Below are 17,932 nucleotides of genomic sequence, written 5' to 3' on the forward strand. Positions count from 1 at the left end.
CACCATACCCAACTTCGTGTTTTTAAATTTAAATTTAAGTTTTTGTTTGTAGAGATGGGATCTCACTACATTGCCCTGGCTGGTCTTGAACTCCTGTTCTCAAACGATCCTCCTATCTCAGCCTCCCAAAATGTTGGAATTATAGGGTTAGCCACTGTACCTGGCCAGAACTTTTGTTAATGCTGGTTACATCTATCAACATTTTCCCACCTTAGAAATTAAAAGAAAGAGGCCAGGCACAATGGCTCACTCCTGTAATCCCAGCACTTCAGGAGGACGAGGTGGGCAGATCACCCGAGGTCAGGAGTTTGAGACCAGCTTGGCCAACATCAGGAAACCCTTATCTATGAAAAAATACAAAAATTAGCTGGGCGTGGTGGTGGGTGCCTGTAATCCCAGCTACTCTAGAGGCTAAGGCAGGAGAATGAGTTGAATCCGGGAGTGGAGGTTGTGGTAAGCCAAGATCAAGCCACTGCACTACAGCCTGGAAGACAGCAAGACTCTGTCTCAAAAAAAGAAAAAAATGTACAATTAAGTTACTATTGACTATAGTCACCCTGTTGTGCTATCAAATAGTAAGTCTTATTCTTTCTATTTTTTGTACTCATTAACCATCCCCACCTCCCCCTCAGCCTCCCACTACCCTTCCCAGCCTCTTGTAATCATCCTTCTACTCCCTATGAATGACCATGAGTTGAATTGTTTTGATTTTTGGATCCACAAATAAGTGAGAACATGCAGTTTGTCTCTCTGCGCCTGGCTTATTTCACGTAGCATAATGACCTCCAGTTCCATTCATGTTGTTGCAGATGACCGGATCTCTGTTCTCGTGGTTGAATAGTCCTCTATTGTGTATATGTACCACATTTTCTTTATCCATTCATCTGTTGACAGACACTTGGGTTGATTCCAAATCTTGGGTATTGTGGACAGTGCCATGGCAAACATGGAGTGCAGATATCTCTTCGATACATTGATTTCCTTTCTTGTGGGTATATACCTAGCAGTTTGATTGCTGGACCACAGGGTAGCTCCATTTTTAGTTTTGTTTGTTTGTTTGTTTGTTTTTTGTTTATTTTTAAAGACGGGGTTTCACCATGTTTGTCAGGCTGGTCTTAAACTCCCGACCTCAGGTGATCCGCCCGCCTTGGCCTCCAAAGTGCTTGGATTACAGGCGTGAGCCACCACGCCCGGCCCCATTTTTAGTTTTTTGAGGAACCTCCAAACTGTTCTCCATAGTGGTAGTTCTAATTTACACTCCCAACAATAGTGTACCCTCCTCTTCACATCTTAGGTTCCCTTCTCTTCACATCTTAACCAGCATTTGTTACTGCCTCTCTTTTGGATATAAGCCACGTCAACTTACACATTGTATTTAGGCTAAGTGCACGAAAATAATGGAAGAAGATACAATATTATGCAACCAGTAACAGCTCCTGTCTTTCTGCCGGTCTGGCTGGCTACCTTCCTTTCCTCCTTCCTTCTCTCTTCCTTCTTTCATTTTTATGTATTTATTTTTATTGTTTTTGAGATGGGATCTTGCTCTGTCGCCCAGGCTGGAGTGCAGTAGCATGATCTCAGTTCACTGCAACCTCCACCTCCCAGGTTCAAGCAATTCTCCTGCCTCAGCTTCCTGAGTAGCTGGGACTACAGGCATGCACCATCATGCCCAGGTATATTTTTTGTTTGTTTGTTTGTTTTGAGACAGAGTCTCGCTCTGTCACCCAGGCTGGAGTGCAGTGGCACAATCTTGGCTCACACTGCAACCTCCATCTCCTGGGTTCAAGCGATTCTCTTGCCTCAGCCTCCTGAGTAGCTGGGATTACAGGTGTGCACCACCATGCCTGGCCAATTTTTTATATTTTTAGTAGAGACAGGGTTTTGCCATGTTGGCCAGGCTGGATGTTTGTTTGTTTGTTTGTTTGTTTGTTTTTTGAGACAGAGTCTTGCTCTTGTTGCCCAGACTGGAGTGCAGTGGCACGATCTCAGTAGACTACAACCTCTGCATCCTGGGTTCAAGCGATTCTGCTGCCTCAGCCTCTAGAGTAGCTGAGATTACAGGCTTCTGCCACCACACCTGGATAATTTTTTGTATTTTTAGTAGAGATGGGGTTTCACCATGTTGGTCAGGCTGGTCTTGAACTCCTGACCTCAGGTGATCCACCCACCTCAGCCTCCCAAAGTGCTGGAATTTCCACCATACCCAGCTGCCAGGCTGGTCTCAAATTCCTGACCTCAAATGATCCACCTTCCTGAGCCTTTCAAAGTGCTAGGATTATAGGCGTGAGCCACCACGCCTAGGTTGGACTCATTTTTGAAAGATGTTATTATTTGCCAGGCCCAGATTTTCTGTGTGTTTTGTGTATTTCGCTATTTCACTTATTTATGGGACCCCACTTAGCTGTTCTCTGCTCATTCCCAGGCCTGTATGGAAGACAGAAGTATTCTGCTGTCTGCAGACAGTTTTATCTGTAGCCACAGGAATGCTCAAGATCATATAGGCCTCAAGTCACATAACTCTGCTTATCATACTTCCTTCATGGCCCAGGCCTGTAGCCCCAGCTTCCTTCGCGCTTCATTACCTCCCTCCTCCAGTGCCCTTCTTCATCTCCTCGTAAATGTCCTTGGCCAGGTGCAGTGGCTCTCATCTCAGTGCTTTGGGAGGCTGAGGCAGGATCACTTGAGACTAGGAGTTTGAGACCAGCCTGGGTAACATAGTGAGATTCTGTCTCTACAAAAAAATATTAAAAATAAAAATTAGCCAGGTATGGTGGTGTACCCCTGTAGCCCCAGCTGCTCGGGAGGCTGAGGTAGGAGGATTGCTTGAGCCCAGGATGTCGAGGCTGCAGTGAGCCATGAACGTACCACTGCACAGCAGCCTGGGTGACCGAGCAAAATCCCATCTCAAAAAACAACAACAACAACAACAACAACAACTTGAGGCTGGGTGCAGTGGCTCACACCTATAATCTCAACACTTTGGAAGGCCGAGTCGGACAGATCACTTGAGGCCAGGAGTTTGAGACCAGCCTGGCCAACATGGAGGAACCTTGTCTCAACTAAAAATACAAAAAACATTAGCTGGGTGTGGTGGTGGGTATCTGTAACCCCAGTTACTTGGAAGGCTGAGCCAGGAGAATTGTTTGAACCTGGGAGGCAGAGGTTGCAGTGAGCCAAGACTGCACCACTGAACTCCAGCCTGGGCAACAGAGTGAGACTGTCTCAAAAAAAAAAAAAAAAAAAAAAAAAAAAAGGGAACATTGGGCAATTAGAGCTTAATCTGTTGATTGGGAAATTATCGATACTTTTATTAAGTATGATAAATTATTAGGTGTTTTTCTAAGAAAAGTGGATAATCTGTTGGGTGCTAAAGTATCTGTAGTTGAAGTATTATGATGTTTGGCATGTGAGGTTTGCTTCGCGGTACATGGGGAGTAAAAGATAGAAGGGAAGAGATAAAACAGTGTGCATCTTGTTTCGTTTTGTCTTTTGAGATGGAGTTTCACTCTTGTTGCCCAGGTTGGAGTGCAATGGCGCGATCTCGGCTCATGGCAACCTCCGCCTCCCAGGTTCAAGCATTCTCCTGTCTCAGCCTCCCGAATAGCTGGGATTATAGGCGTGCGCCACCATGCCTGGCTAATTTTTTATTTTTAGTAGAGATGGGGTTTCTCCATGTTGGTCAGGTTGGTCTCAAACTCTTGACCTTGTAATTCGCCTGCCTCAGCCTCCCAGAGTGCTGGGATTACAGGCGTGATCAACCATGCTCAGCCAGCATCTTGTTAACTATTGAAGCAAACTGATCCGAATGGGAGGGTCATTACTACATACTATTCTCTGTACTTTTGTGCATTTTGAAAATTTTCATTAAAAAAAGTGAAAAAGTTGAATATACATTAATGCATGGGTTTATTGTTTCAGGGATTGGTGACATTCAGAGATGTGGCCATAGAGTTCTCTCTGGAAGAATGGAAGTGCCTGGAACCTGCTCAGAGGGACCTGTACAGGGAGGTGACTCTGGAGAACTTTGGTCACTTGGTATCGCTAGGTAAGGAGATTGTATCACATGGACCAGATGGGAAGCAAGGTACCTGGGACTGCAACCATGCCTAAAGGGGTGAGGAGAGGAAACTGTCACAGAGACGCTACAAACTATAGAGAAGAGCCCGGCCAGCAATAGCTGTAGCTACTTCCAGAGCTCCGGATCAGAGGAGGGAGGTAGAGGGGTGAGAAATGCCTGGTGCCCTCTCTCCTCCTGTTCACTGATCTTCAGTTGGTGCTTCCTGTCTGCCAAAGCCAGTGAGAAGCCAGAAGGCATAGGTATTGCAGTCCTTACAGTGAGCTGTCGGGATCCCAGAGCAAGGCACGGAACAAGGCCAGGAGCATCAAGGAACAGATTGGAAGGGAAGAAGGGGCTCATGGAGAGTGATCACAAATATCTGCTCAAATAATTCAGGACTAGCCTTCTAGAATTTCTGGTTTCTTCACTGCGAATTTCTAGGGTAACTTACAAAAGTTTCTGACTGAATTTCTGGTGACTGAAAAGTTGCTTTGTGCTTTGCGGAACTGGAAGCAAGTCATTTCATTGGGCACGTCGGTCTTCCCATGCTTTGGACAACCTTCCCCTTCCTTGTGATGGCGTTTTTCCATGGTAACTGGGGAACTGGGTTTGGATTTTGGAGCAGTCTGATCACACCCCGTTTCTTTTGCTGTAAACAGGACTCTCCATTCCTAAGCCTGATGTCATCTCCTTACTGGAGCAAGGGAAAGAGCCCTGGATGATTGCAAATGATGTGACAGGACCATGGTGCCCAGGTGAGCGAGCGCTGATTCCATGGTAGGAGGTCCCTGGGTGAGTCAACTGACAGCAGTAACTTGAGTTACTGTGGAAACGTCCCTGAAAGCCCTACTGTGGAAGAAAGGGTGAGCAAAGACCTTACTAGTGTCAGCTCCCAAGGGACCCTTGTCCTACTCCCATTAATTCCTGTTTTCTCTTATCTCACATTTTCCTTCCTTTTTAAAAAGAGATACACCCATTCCTTCCCCAGTGGCCACCTTTTTAACTATACTTTGTATCCCTTTTTTTTTTTTTTTTTTTGAGACGGAGTTTCGCTCTTGTTACCCAGGCTGGAGTGCAATGGCGCGATCTCGGCTCACCGCAACCTCCACCTCCTGGGTTCAGGCAATTCTCCTGCCTCAGCCTCCTGAGTAGCTGGGATTACAGGCACGCGCCACCATGCCCAGCTGATTTTTTGTATTTTTAGTAGAGACGGGGTTTCGCCATGTTGACCAGGATGGTCTCGATCTCTTGACCTCGTGATCCACCCGCCTCGGCCTCCCAAAGTGCTGGGATTACAGGCTTGAGCCACTGCGCCCGGCCCCTTTTTTTTAAGAGACAGGATCTCACTTTGTCACCCACACTGGAGTGCAGTGGCATGAACATAGCTCACTACAGCCTCCATCTCCTGGGCTTAAAAAGTGGGATTACAGGTGTGAGCCACGGTACCCAGCCGGATCCTTTTTTCTACAAGTATCTTCATCCCTTAGAAAAACTTATTTTCTTGGCCAGGTGCAGTGGCTCACACCTGTAATCCCAGCACTTTAGGAGGCCAAGGTGGGAGGATCACCTGAGGTCAGGAGTTCAAGACCAGCCTGACCAACATGGTGAAACCCTGTCTCTACTAAAAATACAAAAATATAGCTGGGCATGGTGGTGGGCGCCTGTAGTTCCAGCCACAGTACTCGGGAGGCTGAGGCAGGAGAATCGCTGGAATCTGGGAGGTGGAGGTTGCAGTGAGCTGAGATCATGCCATTGCACTCCAGCCTGGGTGACAAGAGTGAAACTCTGTCTCAAAAAAAAAAAAAAAACCAAAACAGTAAAACTTATTTTCCTGGCTGGGTGCAGTGGCTCACACCTGTAATCTCAGCACTTTGGAAGGCCGAGGTAGGCAAATCACTTGAGGCCAGGAGTTCAAAACCAGCCTGGCCAAGATGGTAAAACCCCATCTCTACTAAAAATACAGAAATTAGCTGGGCCTGGTCACACACACCTGTAATCCCAGCTACTCGGGAGGCTGAGGCAAGAGGACTGCTTGAACCCAGAAGGCAGAGGTTGCAGTGGGCTGAGATTGCACCACGGCACGCTAGCTTGGGCATTGGAGTAAGACTATGTCTCAAAAAAAAAAAAAGAAAAAGGAAAACTTATTTTCTTGAAACTGCTTTTTATTTTATCTAATTCAGCAATTCATTTATTCTGTAGTAGTGGAGGGCACAGATGCTGGAGTCAGACCGCTTGACTTCAAGTCCTAGCTCTGCCCCTTAGTAGCTCTGTGAGTTTGCATAAATTACTTAAATTCCCTGTGCTTCAGATTCCCTCTTGGCAGGTGGGATAAAAAATATTGCTGTTACACCAGGTGCAGTGGCTCACGCCTGTAATCCCAGCACTTTGGGAGGCTGAGGCAGGTGGATCGCTGGAGGTCAGGAGTTCGAGACCAGTCTAGTCTGGCCAACATGGTAATACCCCATCTCTACTAAAAATATAAAAATTATCTGGACATGGTGGCGCACATCTGTAATCACAGCTGCTTGGGAGGCTGAGGCACAAGAATCACTTGAACCAGGGAGGCAGTGGTTACAGTGAGCTGAGATCGCGCCATTGCACTCCAGCCTGGAAAGCAGAGACTCCATCTCAAAACATATGTATATGTATTGCTGTTATATGAACTAATAGTGTGAAAGTGCCCAGAAAGGCAATTGTGATAACTACATAAATGTTAGTGAGTATTCTCAATTCGCACTTGGTGGACAGTATTGGAATCTGTGAATCCTCAATCATCAGTTCCCCTCTCCTAACTTCTCTGCTATTGTTGTCATTTTTTATTTTTCATCTGGAATCATTTTCTCTCTATCTGAATAAGACTCTTAAGGTTTCCCTCAGTTTTTGGCCACATGAAAATACTTTTTTTTTTCTTTAAAAATGACATTTATCAGCCTGAGCAACATTGCAAGACTCCTTCTTTACAAAAAATACAAAAAGTATCCAGGCATGGCAGCATGCACCTGTAGTCCCAGCTAATCAAGAGGCTGAGGCACCACTTGATCCTGGGCGGTCAAGGCTGCAGTGAGCCATGATTGTGCCACAGCACTCCAGCCTGGGCGACAGAGCAAGACTTCAATAATTAAATTACACACACACACACACACACACACACACACTTTTTTTTTTTTTCTGAGACGGAGTCTTGCTCTGTCGCCCAGGTTGGAGTGTACTAGCTTAATCTCAGCTCACTGCAGCCTCCACCTCCCGGGTTCAAGCCATTCTCCTGCCTCAGCTTCCTGAGTAGCTAGGATTATAGGCGTGTGCCACCACACCCAGATAATTTTTGTACTTTCAGTAGATACAAGGTTTCACTATGTTGGCCAGGCTGGTCTCAAACTCCTGAGCTCAAGTGATCTGCCCACCTGGACCTCCCAAAGTGCTGGGATTACAGGCATGAGCCACCGCACCCAGCCAGCTGACCCTCTTAATGAGTATTTTTTGGTAGGTTGTTTCTCACTTTGTGTTTGTCTAATGTTTTCTCACAATGAGATTCTGCATTTTTGCAAACTGCAATCTGTGGATCAAATACCGTCCATAACCAGCTTTTTATACAGCACTAGAGCCAAGAACAGTTTTCACATTTTGAAAGGATCAAAAAAAAAAAAAAAGAGAATGTGCTGTAGAGACCTTGTATGTTCCACAAAGCCTGAAACATTTACCATCGGGCCATTCACAGAAAAAGTGCAGTGGCGTGATCTCAGTTCATTGCAACCTCAGCCTCCCAGGTTCAAGCAATTCTCCTGCCTCAACTTCCCAAGTAGTTGGGACTACAGGTGTGCACCACCATGCCTGGTTAATTTTTGTATTTTTAGTAGAAACAGTATTTCACCATGTTGGCCAGGCTGGTCTCAAACTCCTGACCTCAAGTGATCTGCCCTAGGCCTCCCAAAGCTCCCAAAGTGCTGGGATTACAGGCGTGAGCCACAGCACCTGGCCTTCCCACTTTCACTTCTAAGGACCCTTGTGAATATATTGTGTCCACCCAGATAAACCGGGATAATCTCACCATTTTGTAGTAATCAACTGATTAGCAATTTTTTTTTTTTTTTTTGAGATGGAGTTTCACTCTTGTTGCCCAGGCTGGAGTGCAATGGCGTGATCTCAGCTCACTGCAACCTCCACCTCCTGGGTTCAAGGGATTCTCTTGCCTCAGCCTCTCGTGTAGCTGGGATTACAGGTATGCGCCACCACGACCGGCTGATACTGTATTTTTAGTAGAGACAGAGTTTCTCCATGTTGGTCAGGCTGGTCTCAAATTCCCAGCCTCAGGTGATCCACCCTCCTTAGCCTCCCAAAGTGCTGGGATTACAGGCATGAGCCACTGCACCTGGCCCTCATTAGCAATATTAATTTCTTTTTTTTTTTTTTTTTTTTTTTTTGGAGTTTCACTCATGTTACCCAGGCTGGAGTGCAATGGCACGATCTCGGCTCACCGCAACCTCCGCCTCCTGGGTTCAGGCAATTCTCCTGCCTCAGCTTCCTGAGTAGCTGGGATTACAGGCACGCACCACCATGCCCAGCTAATTTTTTTTTGTATTTTTAGTAGAGACGGGGTTTCACCATGTTGACCAGGATGGTCTCGATCTCTTGACCTCGTGATCCACCCGCCTCGGCCTCCCAAGGTGCTGGGATTACAAGCTTGAGCCACCGCGCCCGGCCAGCAATATTAATTTCAACTCTCCTTTCTGTGTGACATAACATTCATAGGTTCCGGAGATAAAAACACAGACATCTTTGAGGGCCGTTATCCCAACTACCACATTCTATATTTGTGTGTGTGTGTGTGTGTGTGTGTGTGTGTGTGTGTGTGTGTGTGTAAGTGCAGTGGCACGATCTCAGCTCACTGCAACCTCTGCCTCCTGGGTTCAAGCAATTCTCCTGCCTCAGCCTCCTGAGTAGCTGGGACTACAGGTGCACAACACCATGCCCAGCTAATTTTTTTGTATTTGGTAGAGACGGGGTTTCACCATGTTGCCCAGGCTGGTTGTGAACTCCTAAACTCAGGCAATCCACCTGCCTCAGCCTGCCAAAGTGCTGGGATTACAGGCATGAGCTACTGCGCCCTGCCCATTCTGTATGTTTTTTTGAGCAAAGATAATTGAATATGCTTAACTTAAGAATGTATGGACAGGTACACTGGCTCATGCCTATAATCCCAGCACTTTGGGAGGCCAAGATAGGTGAATCACTTGAGATTAGGAGTTCGAGACCAGTCTGTCCAACATGACGAAACCCCATCTCTACTAAAAATACCAAAATTAGCCAGGCGCAGTGGCAGGTGACTGTAATCCCAGCTACTCGGAAGGCTGAGACAGGAGAATCTCTTGAACCTGGGAGACAGAGGTTGCAAGGAACCAAGATTGCACATCTTTACTCCAGCCTTGGTGACAGAACATGACTCCATCTCCAAAAAAAAAAAAAAAAAAAAGAATGTATATGGTACTACTTTACTGTAATTCCATATTAAAATTTAAGCCTATTGCTACTAATTCCATAAAAGTGTTCTTATCTTTCACAGAATATTTGGTTGGTATGTTTTCTAATTCCTTGAAGTTATGAAAAACAACAATCTTTTTTTTTTTTTTTTTTTTTTTTTACAGAGTCTTACTCTGTGGCCCAAGGTGGAGTGCAGTGGCACGATCTTGGCTCACTGCAACCTCCGCCTCTGGGGCTCAAGCAATTCTCGTGCTTCAGCCTCCCAAGTAGCTGGGATTACAGGCATGCGCCTCCACATTCGGCTAATTTTTTTGTATTTTAATTGAGACAGGGTTTCACCCTGTTGCCCAGCGTGGTCTCGAACCCCTGAGCTCAGGCGATCCACCCACCTCAGTCTCCCAAAGTGCTGAGATTACACTCACGAGCCACCACACCTGGCCAACAATCTTCTATTAATTAGATTTTTTTTAATTGTGATAAAATATACATTACATATTTATTTACTTATTTTTGTGAGACAGGTTCTGGCTCTGTTGCCCAGGCTGGAGTGTAGTGGCACGATCTTGGCTCACTGCAACCTCTGTCTCCCACTTTCAAGCCATCCTCCCATTTCAGGTTCCCAAGTGGCTGATGCTACAGGAACATGCCACCATGCCTGTCTAATTTTTTTTTTTTTTTTTTGAGATGGAGTTTCGCTCTTGTTACCCAGGCTGGAGTGCAATGGCCCAATCTCAGCTCACCGCAACCTCCGTCTCCTGGAGTCAGGCAATTCTCCTGCCTCAGCCTCCTGAGTAGCTGGGATTACAGGCGCGCGCCACCATACCCAGCTAATTTTTTTGTATTTTTAGTAGAGACGGGGTGTCACCATGTTGACCAGGATGGTCTCAATCTCTTGACCTCGTGATCCACCCACCTCGGCCTTCCAAAGTGCTGGGATTACAGGCTTGAGCCACCGCGCCCGGCCAATTTTTGTATTTTTTTGTAGAGACAGGGTCTCACTTTGTTGTCCAGGCTGTTCTCAAACTCCTAAGCTCAAGGAGTCTACCTGCCTTGGCCTCCCAAAGTGCTGGGATTACAGGCATGAGCCACCTTTCCTGGCCATAATATAATTTTAACCACTTATAAGTATGTAATTCAGTAGCATTTAGTTCATTCACAGCATGATACAGTGTATTTCCAGAACATATTCATCATCTGAAACAGAAACTCTGTACCCATTAAACAATAACTCTGTCCCCCTCACCCCCACCGCCAGTCCCTAATCACCTCTCTTCTACTTTCAGTCTGTGTGAATGTGCCTATTCTAGGTGTCTCAAGTAAATCATCTGGTATGTGGGCTTTTGTATCTGGCTTATTTCACTAAGCATAATGTTTCATCCAAGTTGTAGAATGTCTCTGAATTTTATTCTTTTTATGGCTGAATCATATTCCATTGTGTGTGTGTGTGTGTGTCTGTAGATGTATACATGCATAAATATTAATATATATGTATATATATTATACATACCACACTTTGTTTAGTTCTTTTTTTTTTTTTTGAGATGGACTCTCACTCTGTTGCCCAGGCTGGAATGCAGTGGCAGTGGTGCGATCTCGGCTCACTGCAACCTCCGCCTCCCAGGTTCAGAGATTCTCCTGCCTCAGCCTACCAAGTACGTTGCTGGGATCACCTGCCACCATGCCCAGCTGATTTTTCAATTTTTTTCTTTTTTGAGACGGAGTCTCACTGTCGCCCAGGCTGGAGTGTAGTGGTGCAATCTCTGCTCACCGCAACCTCCGCCTCCCAGGTTCAAGCAATTCTCCTGCCTCAGCCTCCTAAGTAGCTGGGATTACAGGTAGGCGCCACCACGCCCAGCTAATTTTGTATTTTTAGTAGACACGGGGTTTTACCACTTTAGTCAGGCTTGTCTCGAACTCCTGACCTCATGATCTTCCCGCCTCGGCCTTCCAAATTGCTAAGACTATAGGCGTGAGCCACCATGCCCGGCAATTTTCAAATTTTTAGTAGAGATGGGGTTTTGCCACATTGGCCAGACTGGTCTCAAACTCTGGACCTCAACTGATCTGCCTGCCTCAGCCTCCCGAAGTGCTAGGATTACAGGCATGAGCCACCACATCTGGCCCACTCATCTGTTCTTGGTTTTTTTGGTTTTTTTACTTTATCTCTCTCTCTTTTATTTTTCCTTGAAGCCCTGTTGGACTTGATCCATTCATCTGTTGATAGACACTTGGATGCTTCCACCTTTCAGCTGTTGAAAATAGTGCTGCTATGAACGGGGTGCGCAAGTGTCTGTTCAAGTCCCTGCTTTCTTTTGTGTATTCACCAGAAGTAGAATTGTTGGGTCATATGGTTTCCTTCTATGTTTAATTTTTTGAGGAACTGTGGTTATTTTTTAAAAATATTTTTTCTCTAATTGCTGAGTGCATGATTCTATATGTGATTATTAAATGGAGTTTTTGTTCAAATTTTCTATAGTTCCTGTAAGTTTTCTAAATTTCTATTGTTTATAAATTTTTATCATCTTGGCCTATTTCTGAGAAAGGTGAATTGGAATCTCCTACATGGTGATTTTGTTAGTTTCTTCTTGTGAGTCTTTTGAATTTTACATTATATATTTGGAGGCTATTTTGTTAGGTGCATATAAGTTTAGAAACATAAATCTTCCTTCTGAATGGAATTGCTTTTTTGATTATAGAGCCACCCTTCTTAACCCAAAATAGTGATTTCTATTTTTAAAGTCTATTTTGTCTTATACAAAGATAGCGCTCATCCTTTATTTTCAAACACCATATGTCTTCATATCTTAAAGTGTGTTACTTGTTACTACTGTGCACCTAGATTTGGGTATTTTATCCAATCTGACAAATTCTGTCTTTTCTTTTTTTTTTTTTTAAGACAAGTTCTCTCTCTCTCTTGCCCAGGCTGGAGTGCAGTGACACTATTCCCCTGGGCTCAAGCGATCCTCCCACCTCAGTCTCCTGAATACCTGGGAACAGGCGCACATCACCACACCCAGCTAATTTTTTGTATTTTTGGTAGCGATGGGGTTTCACCATGTTTCCCAGTCTGGTCTCAAACTTCTGAGCTCAAGTGATCCACCTGCCTCAGCCTCCCAAAGTGCTGCGATTACAGGCATGAGCCACCATGCCCAGCTGGGTTGGTTTCAATGGTTACTGAAAAAAACAGTAGTGCCACCTTTGGGGAAGATTCAGGAGTAAGAAAAAAAACAGAACAACAGATGAGTGAGTAAATGAAAACCTAATTACAACAAATAAAAGTGTTACAAAGACAGGGTACAAGAAATGGGACAGAGGATAAAGGTGTGTACCTAGGCCTGTCAGGCTGAGAGCTTTTTTGAAAGTGGGAGTTTTTGCCAGGCTTGGTGGCTCACGTCTGTAATCTCAGCACTTTGGGAGGCTGAGATGGGTGGATTATGAGGTCAGGAGTTCAAGAGACCAGCCTGGCCAACATGGTGAAACCCCGTCTCTACTAAAAATACAAAAATTAGCCAGGTATGGCAGCAAACGCCTGTAATCTCAGCTACTCAGGAGGCTGAGGCAGGAGAATTGCTTGAACCCCAGAGACAGATTGCAGTGAGCTGAGATCGAGCCACTGTACTCCAGCGTGGGAGACAGAGCGAGACCGCATCTCAACTGTTTAAAAAAAAGAAGTCTGGGCACAGTGGCTCACGCCTGTAATCCCAGCACTTTGGGTGGCCAAAGCTGGCAGATCACCTGAGGTGAGGAGTTTGAGACCAGCCTGGCCAACATGGTGAAACTCTGTCTATACTAAAAGTACAAAAAATTAGCCAGGTGTGGTGGTGTACACCTGTAGTCCTAGCTACTCAGGAAGCTGAGGCAGGAGAACTGCTTTAACCTGGGAGGTGGAGGTTGCAGTAAGCAGAGATTGTGCCACTGCACTCCAGCCTGGGTGACAGAGCTAGACTCCATCTCAAAATAAACAAACAAAAATGTTCTCAAAATAGACAGTGGTGATGGTTGCGTGACGTTGGGAATGTACTCGACTACTGCATTGTGTGTTTTAAAATGGTCTAGGCCAGGCACGATGGCTTATGCCTGTAATCCCAGCACTTTGGGAGGCCAAAGTGGGAGGATTGCTTCAGCCCAGGAGTTCCAGACCAGCCTGTGCAACATAGCGAGACCCAATCCTTTTTTAAAAAAATAAATAAATAAATAAGGAGCTGTGACTCACACCTGTAGTCCCAGCTACTTGGCAGGCTGAGGCAGAAGAATCCCTTGAACGCAGGTGGTTGAGGTTATAGTAAGTTGTGATCACACCACTATATTCCAGCCTGGGTGACAGAGCAAGACCCTGTCCCTAAAAAATAATAAAGTGGTCTAAATGGGGAATTTATGTTATATGGATTTTACATCAGTTAAAAATGTGTACATTCTGTAAGCATATATAGATATACATAGACATGCACACACCCACCTTAGCCCTGCTCCTGTAGATTTTGACTAAGTTTGGGGCGATGCTTGGGCATTTATGTTGTTAGCAGGCTTTCTGATGATTCTGATCCATATCGAAATTGAGGGCCAGATGCAGTGGCTCACACCTGTAATCCCAGCACTTTGGGAGGTCAAGGCAGGTGGATCACCTGAGGTCAGGAATTTAAGACCAGCCTGTTCAACATGGTGAAACCCTGTCTCTACTAAAAATACAAAAATTAGCTGAGTGTGGTAGCATGTGTCTATAATCCCAGCTACTTGGGAGGCTGAGGCAGAAGAATCACTTGAACCCAAGGGGTGGAAGTTGCAATGGGCCAAGATGGCGCCACTGCACTCCAGCCTGGGTGACAGAGCAAGACTCTGTCTCGAAAGAAAGAAAGAAGAAAGAAAAGAAGAGAAGAGAAAAGAAAAGAGAAGAGAAAAGAAAAAGTAAGGAAAGAGAAAGAGAAGAAAGAGAAAGATAAAGAAAGAAAAGAAAAGAAAGAGAGAGAGAGAAAGAGAGAAAGAAGGAAAGAAAGAAGGGAGGGAGGGAGGAAAGGAAGGAACGGAAGGAAGGAATGAAGGAAGGAACAAAGGAAAGAAAGAGAAAGAAAGAAATTGAGAACCCCTGACTCAATTTGTCTTCTTGCTCCCTTCTGGCACCATATGAGCTCTTCACATGGTGTGCTTTCATGCGCTTTTTTGAAATTCCATAATATTTGAGACATATATAAGCCATTCACTTTTTATGGTTATTATATTTATTTTTCTCTCCCTGTTCTATAGAATTTTTTTTTTTTTTTGAGACGGAGGCTCACTCTGTCACCCAGGCTGAAGTATAGTGGCACAATCTCCACTCACTGCAACCTCCACCTCCCAGGTTCAAGCAATTCTTTGCCTCATCCTCCTGAGTAACTGGTATTATAGAAGCCCACCACAATGCCCGGCTAATTTTTGTATTTTTAGTAGAGACAGGGTTTCACCATCTTGGCCAGGCTGGTCTTGAACCCCTGACCTCATGATCCACCCACCTCAGCCTCCCAAAGTGCAAGGATTAAAGGCGTGAGCCACCATGCCTCTACTTTTTTTCTTCTCATAGAAGAAATAAAAAATTGTATAATAGAGGCTGAGCACAGCTTGTATTTATCTTTTTCTTATTTTTCAGACTTGGAGTCCAGGTGTGAGAAATTTCTACAAAAAGGTATTTTTGAAGTCAAGGCATTCAACTGGGAGATCATGGAAAGCCTTAAATGCTGTGACCTGGAGGGCTCCGATTTTAGAGATGACTGGGAATGCGAAGGCCAGTTTGAGAGGCAAGTCAGTGAGGAGTACTATTTTAAGCAAGTGAATGTCACCTATGGACATATGCCCGCGTTCCAGCATCACACATCTCACACTGTGCGTCAGAGCAGTGAGACTGGTGAGAAACTGATTGAATGTCCTGAATGTGGGAAAGCGTTTAGCCGTGGCTCACACCTTATTCAACATCAGAAGACTCACACTGGGGAAAAACCCTTCGGATGTAAGGAATGTGGGAAGGCCTTCAGCCGTGCCTCACACCTCGTGCAGCACCAGAGAATTCACACGGGTGAGAAACCCTATGAATGTAAGGACTGTGGGAAGGCCTTTGGTCGTACATCAGAACTTACTCTACATCAGCGACTTCATACTGGTGTCAAACCTTACGAATGTAAAGAATGCGGAAAGAGCTTTAGGCAGCATTCACAGCTGATTCTGCATCAAAGGACTCACACAGGCGAGAAGCCCTACGTATGTAAAGACTGTGGCAAGGCTTTCATTCGTGGCTCACAGCTTACTGTGCATCGGAGAATCCACACGGGTGCCAGACCCTATGAGTGTAAAGAATGTGGGAAAGCCTTCAGGCAGCATTCACAGCTGACTGTACACCAGCGAATCCACACTGGGGAGAAACCCTACGAGTGTAAGGAATGCGGAAAGGGCTTTATTCACAGCTCAGAAGTTACTCGACATCAAAGAATTCATTCTGGGGAGAAACCCTACGAGTGTAAGGAATGCGGGAAGGCCTTTAGACAGCACGCACAGCTTACACGACATCAGAGAGTCCATACTGGTGACAGACCCTATGAATGTAAGGACTGTGGGAAGGCATTTAGTCGGAGTTCATACCTCATTCAGCATCAAAGGATCCACACCGGTGACAAACCCTACGAATGTAAGGAATGTGGGAAGGCCTTTATTCGTGTTTCACAGCTAACTCATCATCAGCGAATTCACACTTGTGAGAAACCCTATGAATGCAGGGAATGCGGAATGGCCTTTATTCGTAGTTCACAACTTACTGAACATCAGAGAATTCATCCTGGTATCAAACCTTACGAATGTAGAGAGTGTGGGCAGGCATTTATTCTCGGCTCACAACTCATTGAACACTACAGAATTCATACTGGTTAGAAAACCTTGAGTGTGAGGGATAAAGAGAAGGCTTTATGTGGACTTCACATCTGTACTAGGTAATTTTTGGTGTGTGTGTGTGAGATGGAGTTTCACTATTGTCGTCCAGGCTGGAGTGCAATGGCACAATCTCGGCTTACTGCAATCTCCGCCTCCGGGTTCAAGTGATTCTCCTACTCAGCCCCCCAAGTAGCTGGGATTACAGGCATGCGCCACTATGCCCAGCTGATTTTGTATTTTTAATACAGGCAGGGTTTCTCCATGTTGGTGAGGCTGGCCTCAAACTCCTGACCTCGTGATCTTCTCATCCTGGCTTTCCAAAGTGCTGGGATTACAGGCATGAGCCACGGCGCCCAGCTAATTTTGTATTTTTAGTAGAGATGGGGTTTCTCCATGTTGGTCAAGCTGGTCTTGAACTCCCGACCTCAGGTGATCCGCCTGCCTCGGCTTTCCAAAATGCTGGGATTACAGGCATGAGCCACCGCACCCAGCCAGTACTAGGTAATTTTTACCATAGTGTAATTAATGTGAGAAAACATCTGACACTTCCACCACAGAACATCAGAAAACTCACACCCAAAGAAAATTCAGTAAATGTGGGAATTCTTTCTGCCTCACTCACTGTTTCCTAAGCATCAGATAATCTATGCTAAAAAAAAAAAAAAAAAAAGAATATACGAAAGCTGTCTCTTGCCGTTCAAAATATGTTAAATTTCTGAGAATTCCTAATACAAAATGGCCCTATTAAAAGATTCAGTGACTGTGCCTTTCACCATGCCATATACCTTACTTAGCAGTATAGTGTCTCACTTCCCCTGATTATGGACTACATAGCATCGGGCAATTTATTTGATCTCTCTGTCCCTCAGTTTACTTATTTTTAAGTGGTGATTATTATGCCTAATAGAATTTTTATGAGGACTAAATGACGTATTTTATGTAAAGCCTTAGAAGTAATACCTGGCACACACAAGTGCTCAGTAACTATTAGCTATTGTCAACTTGATTATCAGTATCACTGATAAGGATTTCATATGAGATGAGAGGAGAGCCCCTTATGAATGTATCCAAAAGTCTTCATAACCAGTTGATATGATCATTTACTCCAAAAAATAGTGGGAAAGCATAATTATTATGAGGTCTTAAAAGGTTAGAAATTCAGAAGATTCTAAATAAACAGAAGCGTGACCGGGCAAGGTGGCTCACACCTGTAATCCCAGCAGTTTGGGAGGCTGAGGCAGGCGGATCACTTGAAGTCAGGAGTTCAAGACCAGCCTGGGCAACAGAGAGAGACCCTGTCTCTTCAAAAATAAATTGGCCACGCAGCGTGGCGCATGCCTGTGGTCCCTGCTACTTGCGAGGCTGAAGTGGGAGGATCACTTGTGCCTAGGAGGTCAAGGCTGCAGTGAGCTATGATCATGCCAGTGCACTACAGTCCAGAGTGAGACCATGTCTCAAGAAAAAAGAAAAAAATTAACAGAAGAATAGCCAAAAGCAATAAGCCCATTTTCTAAA

At 45.1% G+C, this 17,932-nt stretch overlaps 1 protein-coding gene across 1 annotated transcript in view; it reads left to right on the top strand.

The window, feature by feature from the left end:
• Positions 1–16,459, top strand: part of ZNF565 (zinc finger protein 565) — a 29,472-nt gene extending 13,013 nt beyond the window's left edge. Inside the window, exons 3-5 of the mRNA XM_032249459.1 lie at positions 3,919–4,045; positions 4,717–4,812; positions 15,150–16,459. Coding sequence (XP_032105350.1) covers positions 3,919–4,045; positions 4,717–4,812; positions 15,150–16,417 — 1,491 coding nt within the window. The 3' untranslated portion in view covers positions 16,418–16,459. The remainder of the gene's footprint in view (positions 1–3,918; positions 4,046–4,716; positions 4,813–15,149) is intronic.
• The last annotated feature ends 1,473 nt before the right edge of the window (positions 16,460–17,932 follow it).

Source organism: Sapajus apella, unplaced genomic scaffold (genome assembly GCF_009761245.1).
Source record: "Sapajus apella isolate SASKATOON/1434 unplaced genomic scaffold, GSC_monkey_1.0 scaffold68, whole genome shotgun sequence".
NCBI classification, from domain to species: Eukaryota; Metazoa; Chordata; class Mammalia; order Primates; family Cebidae; genus Sapajus; species Sapajus apella.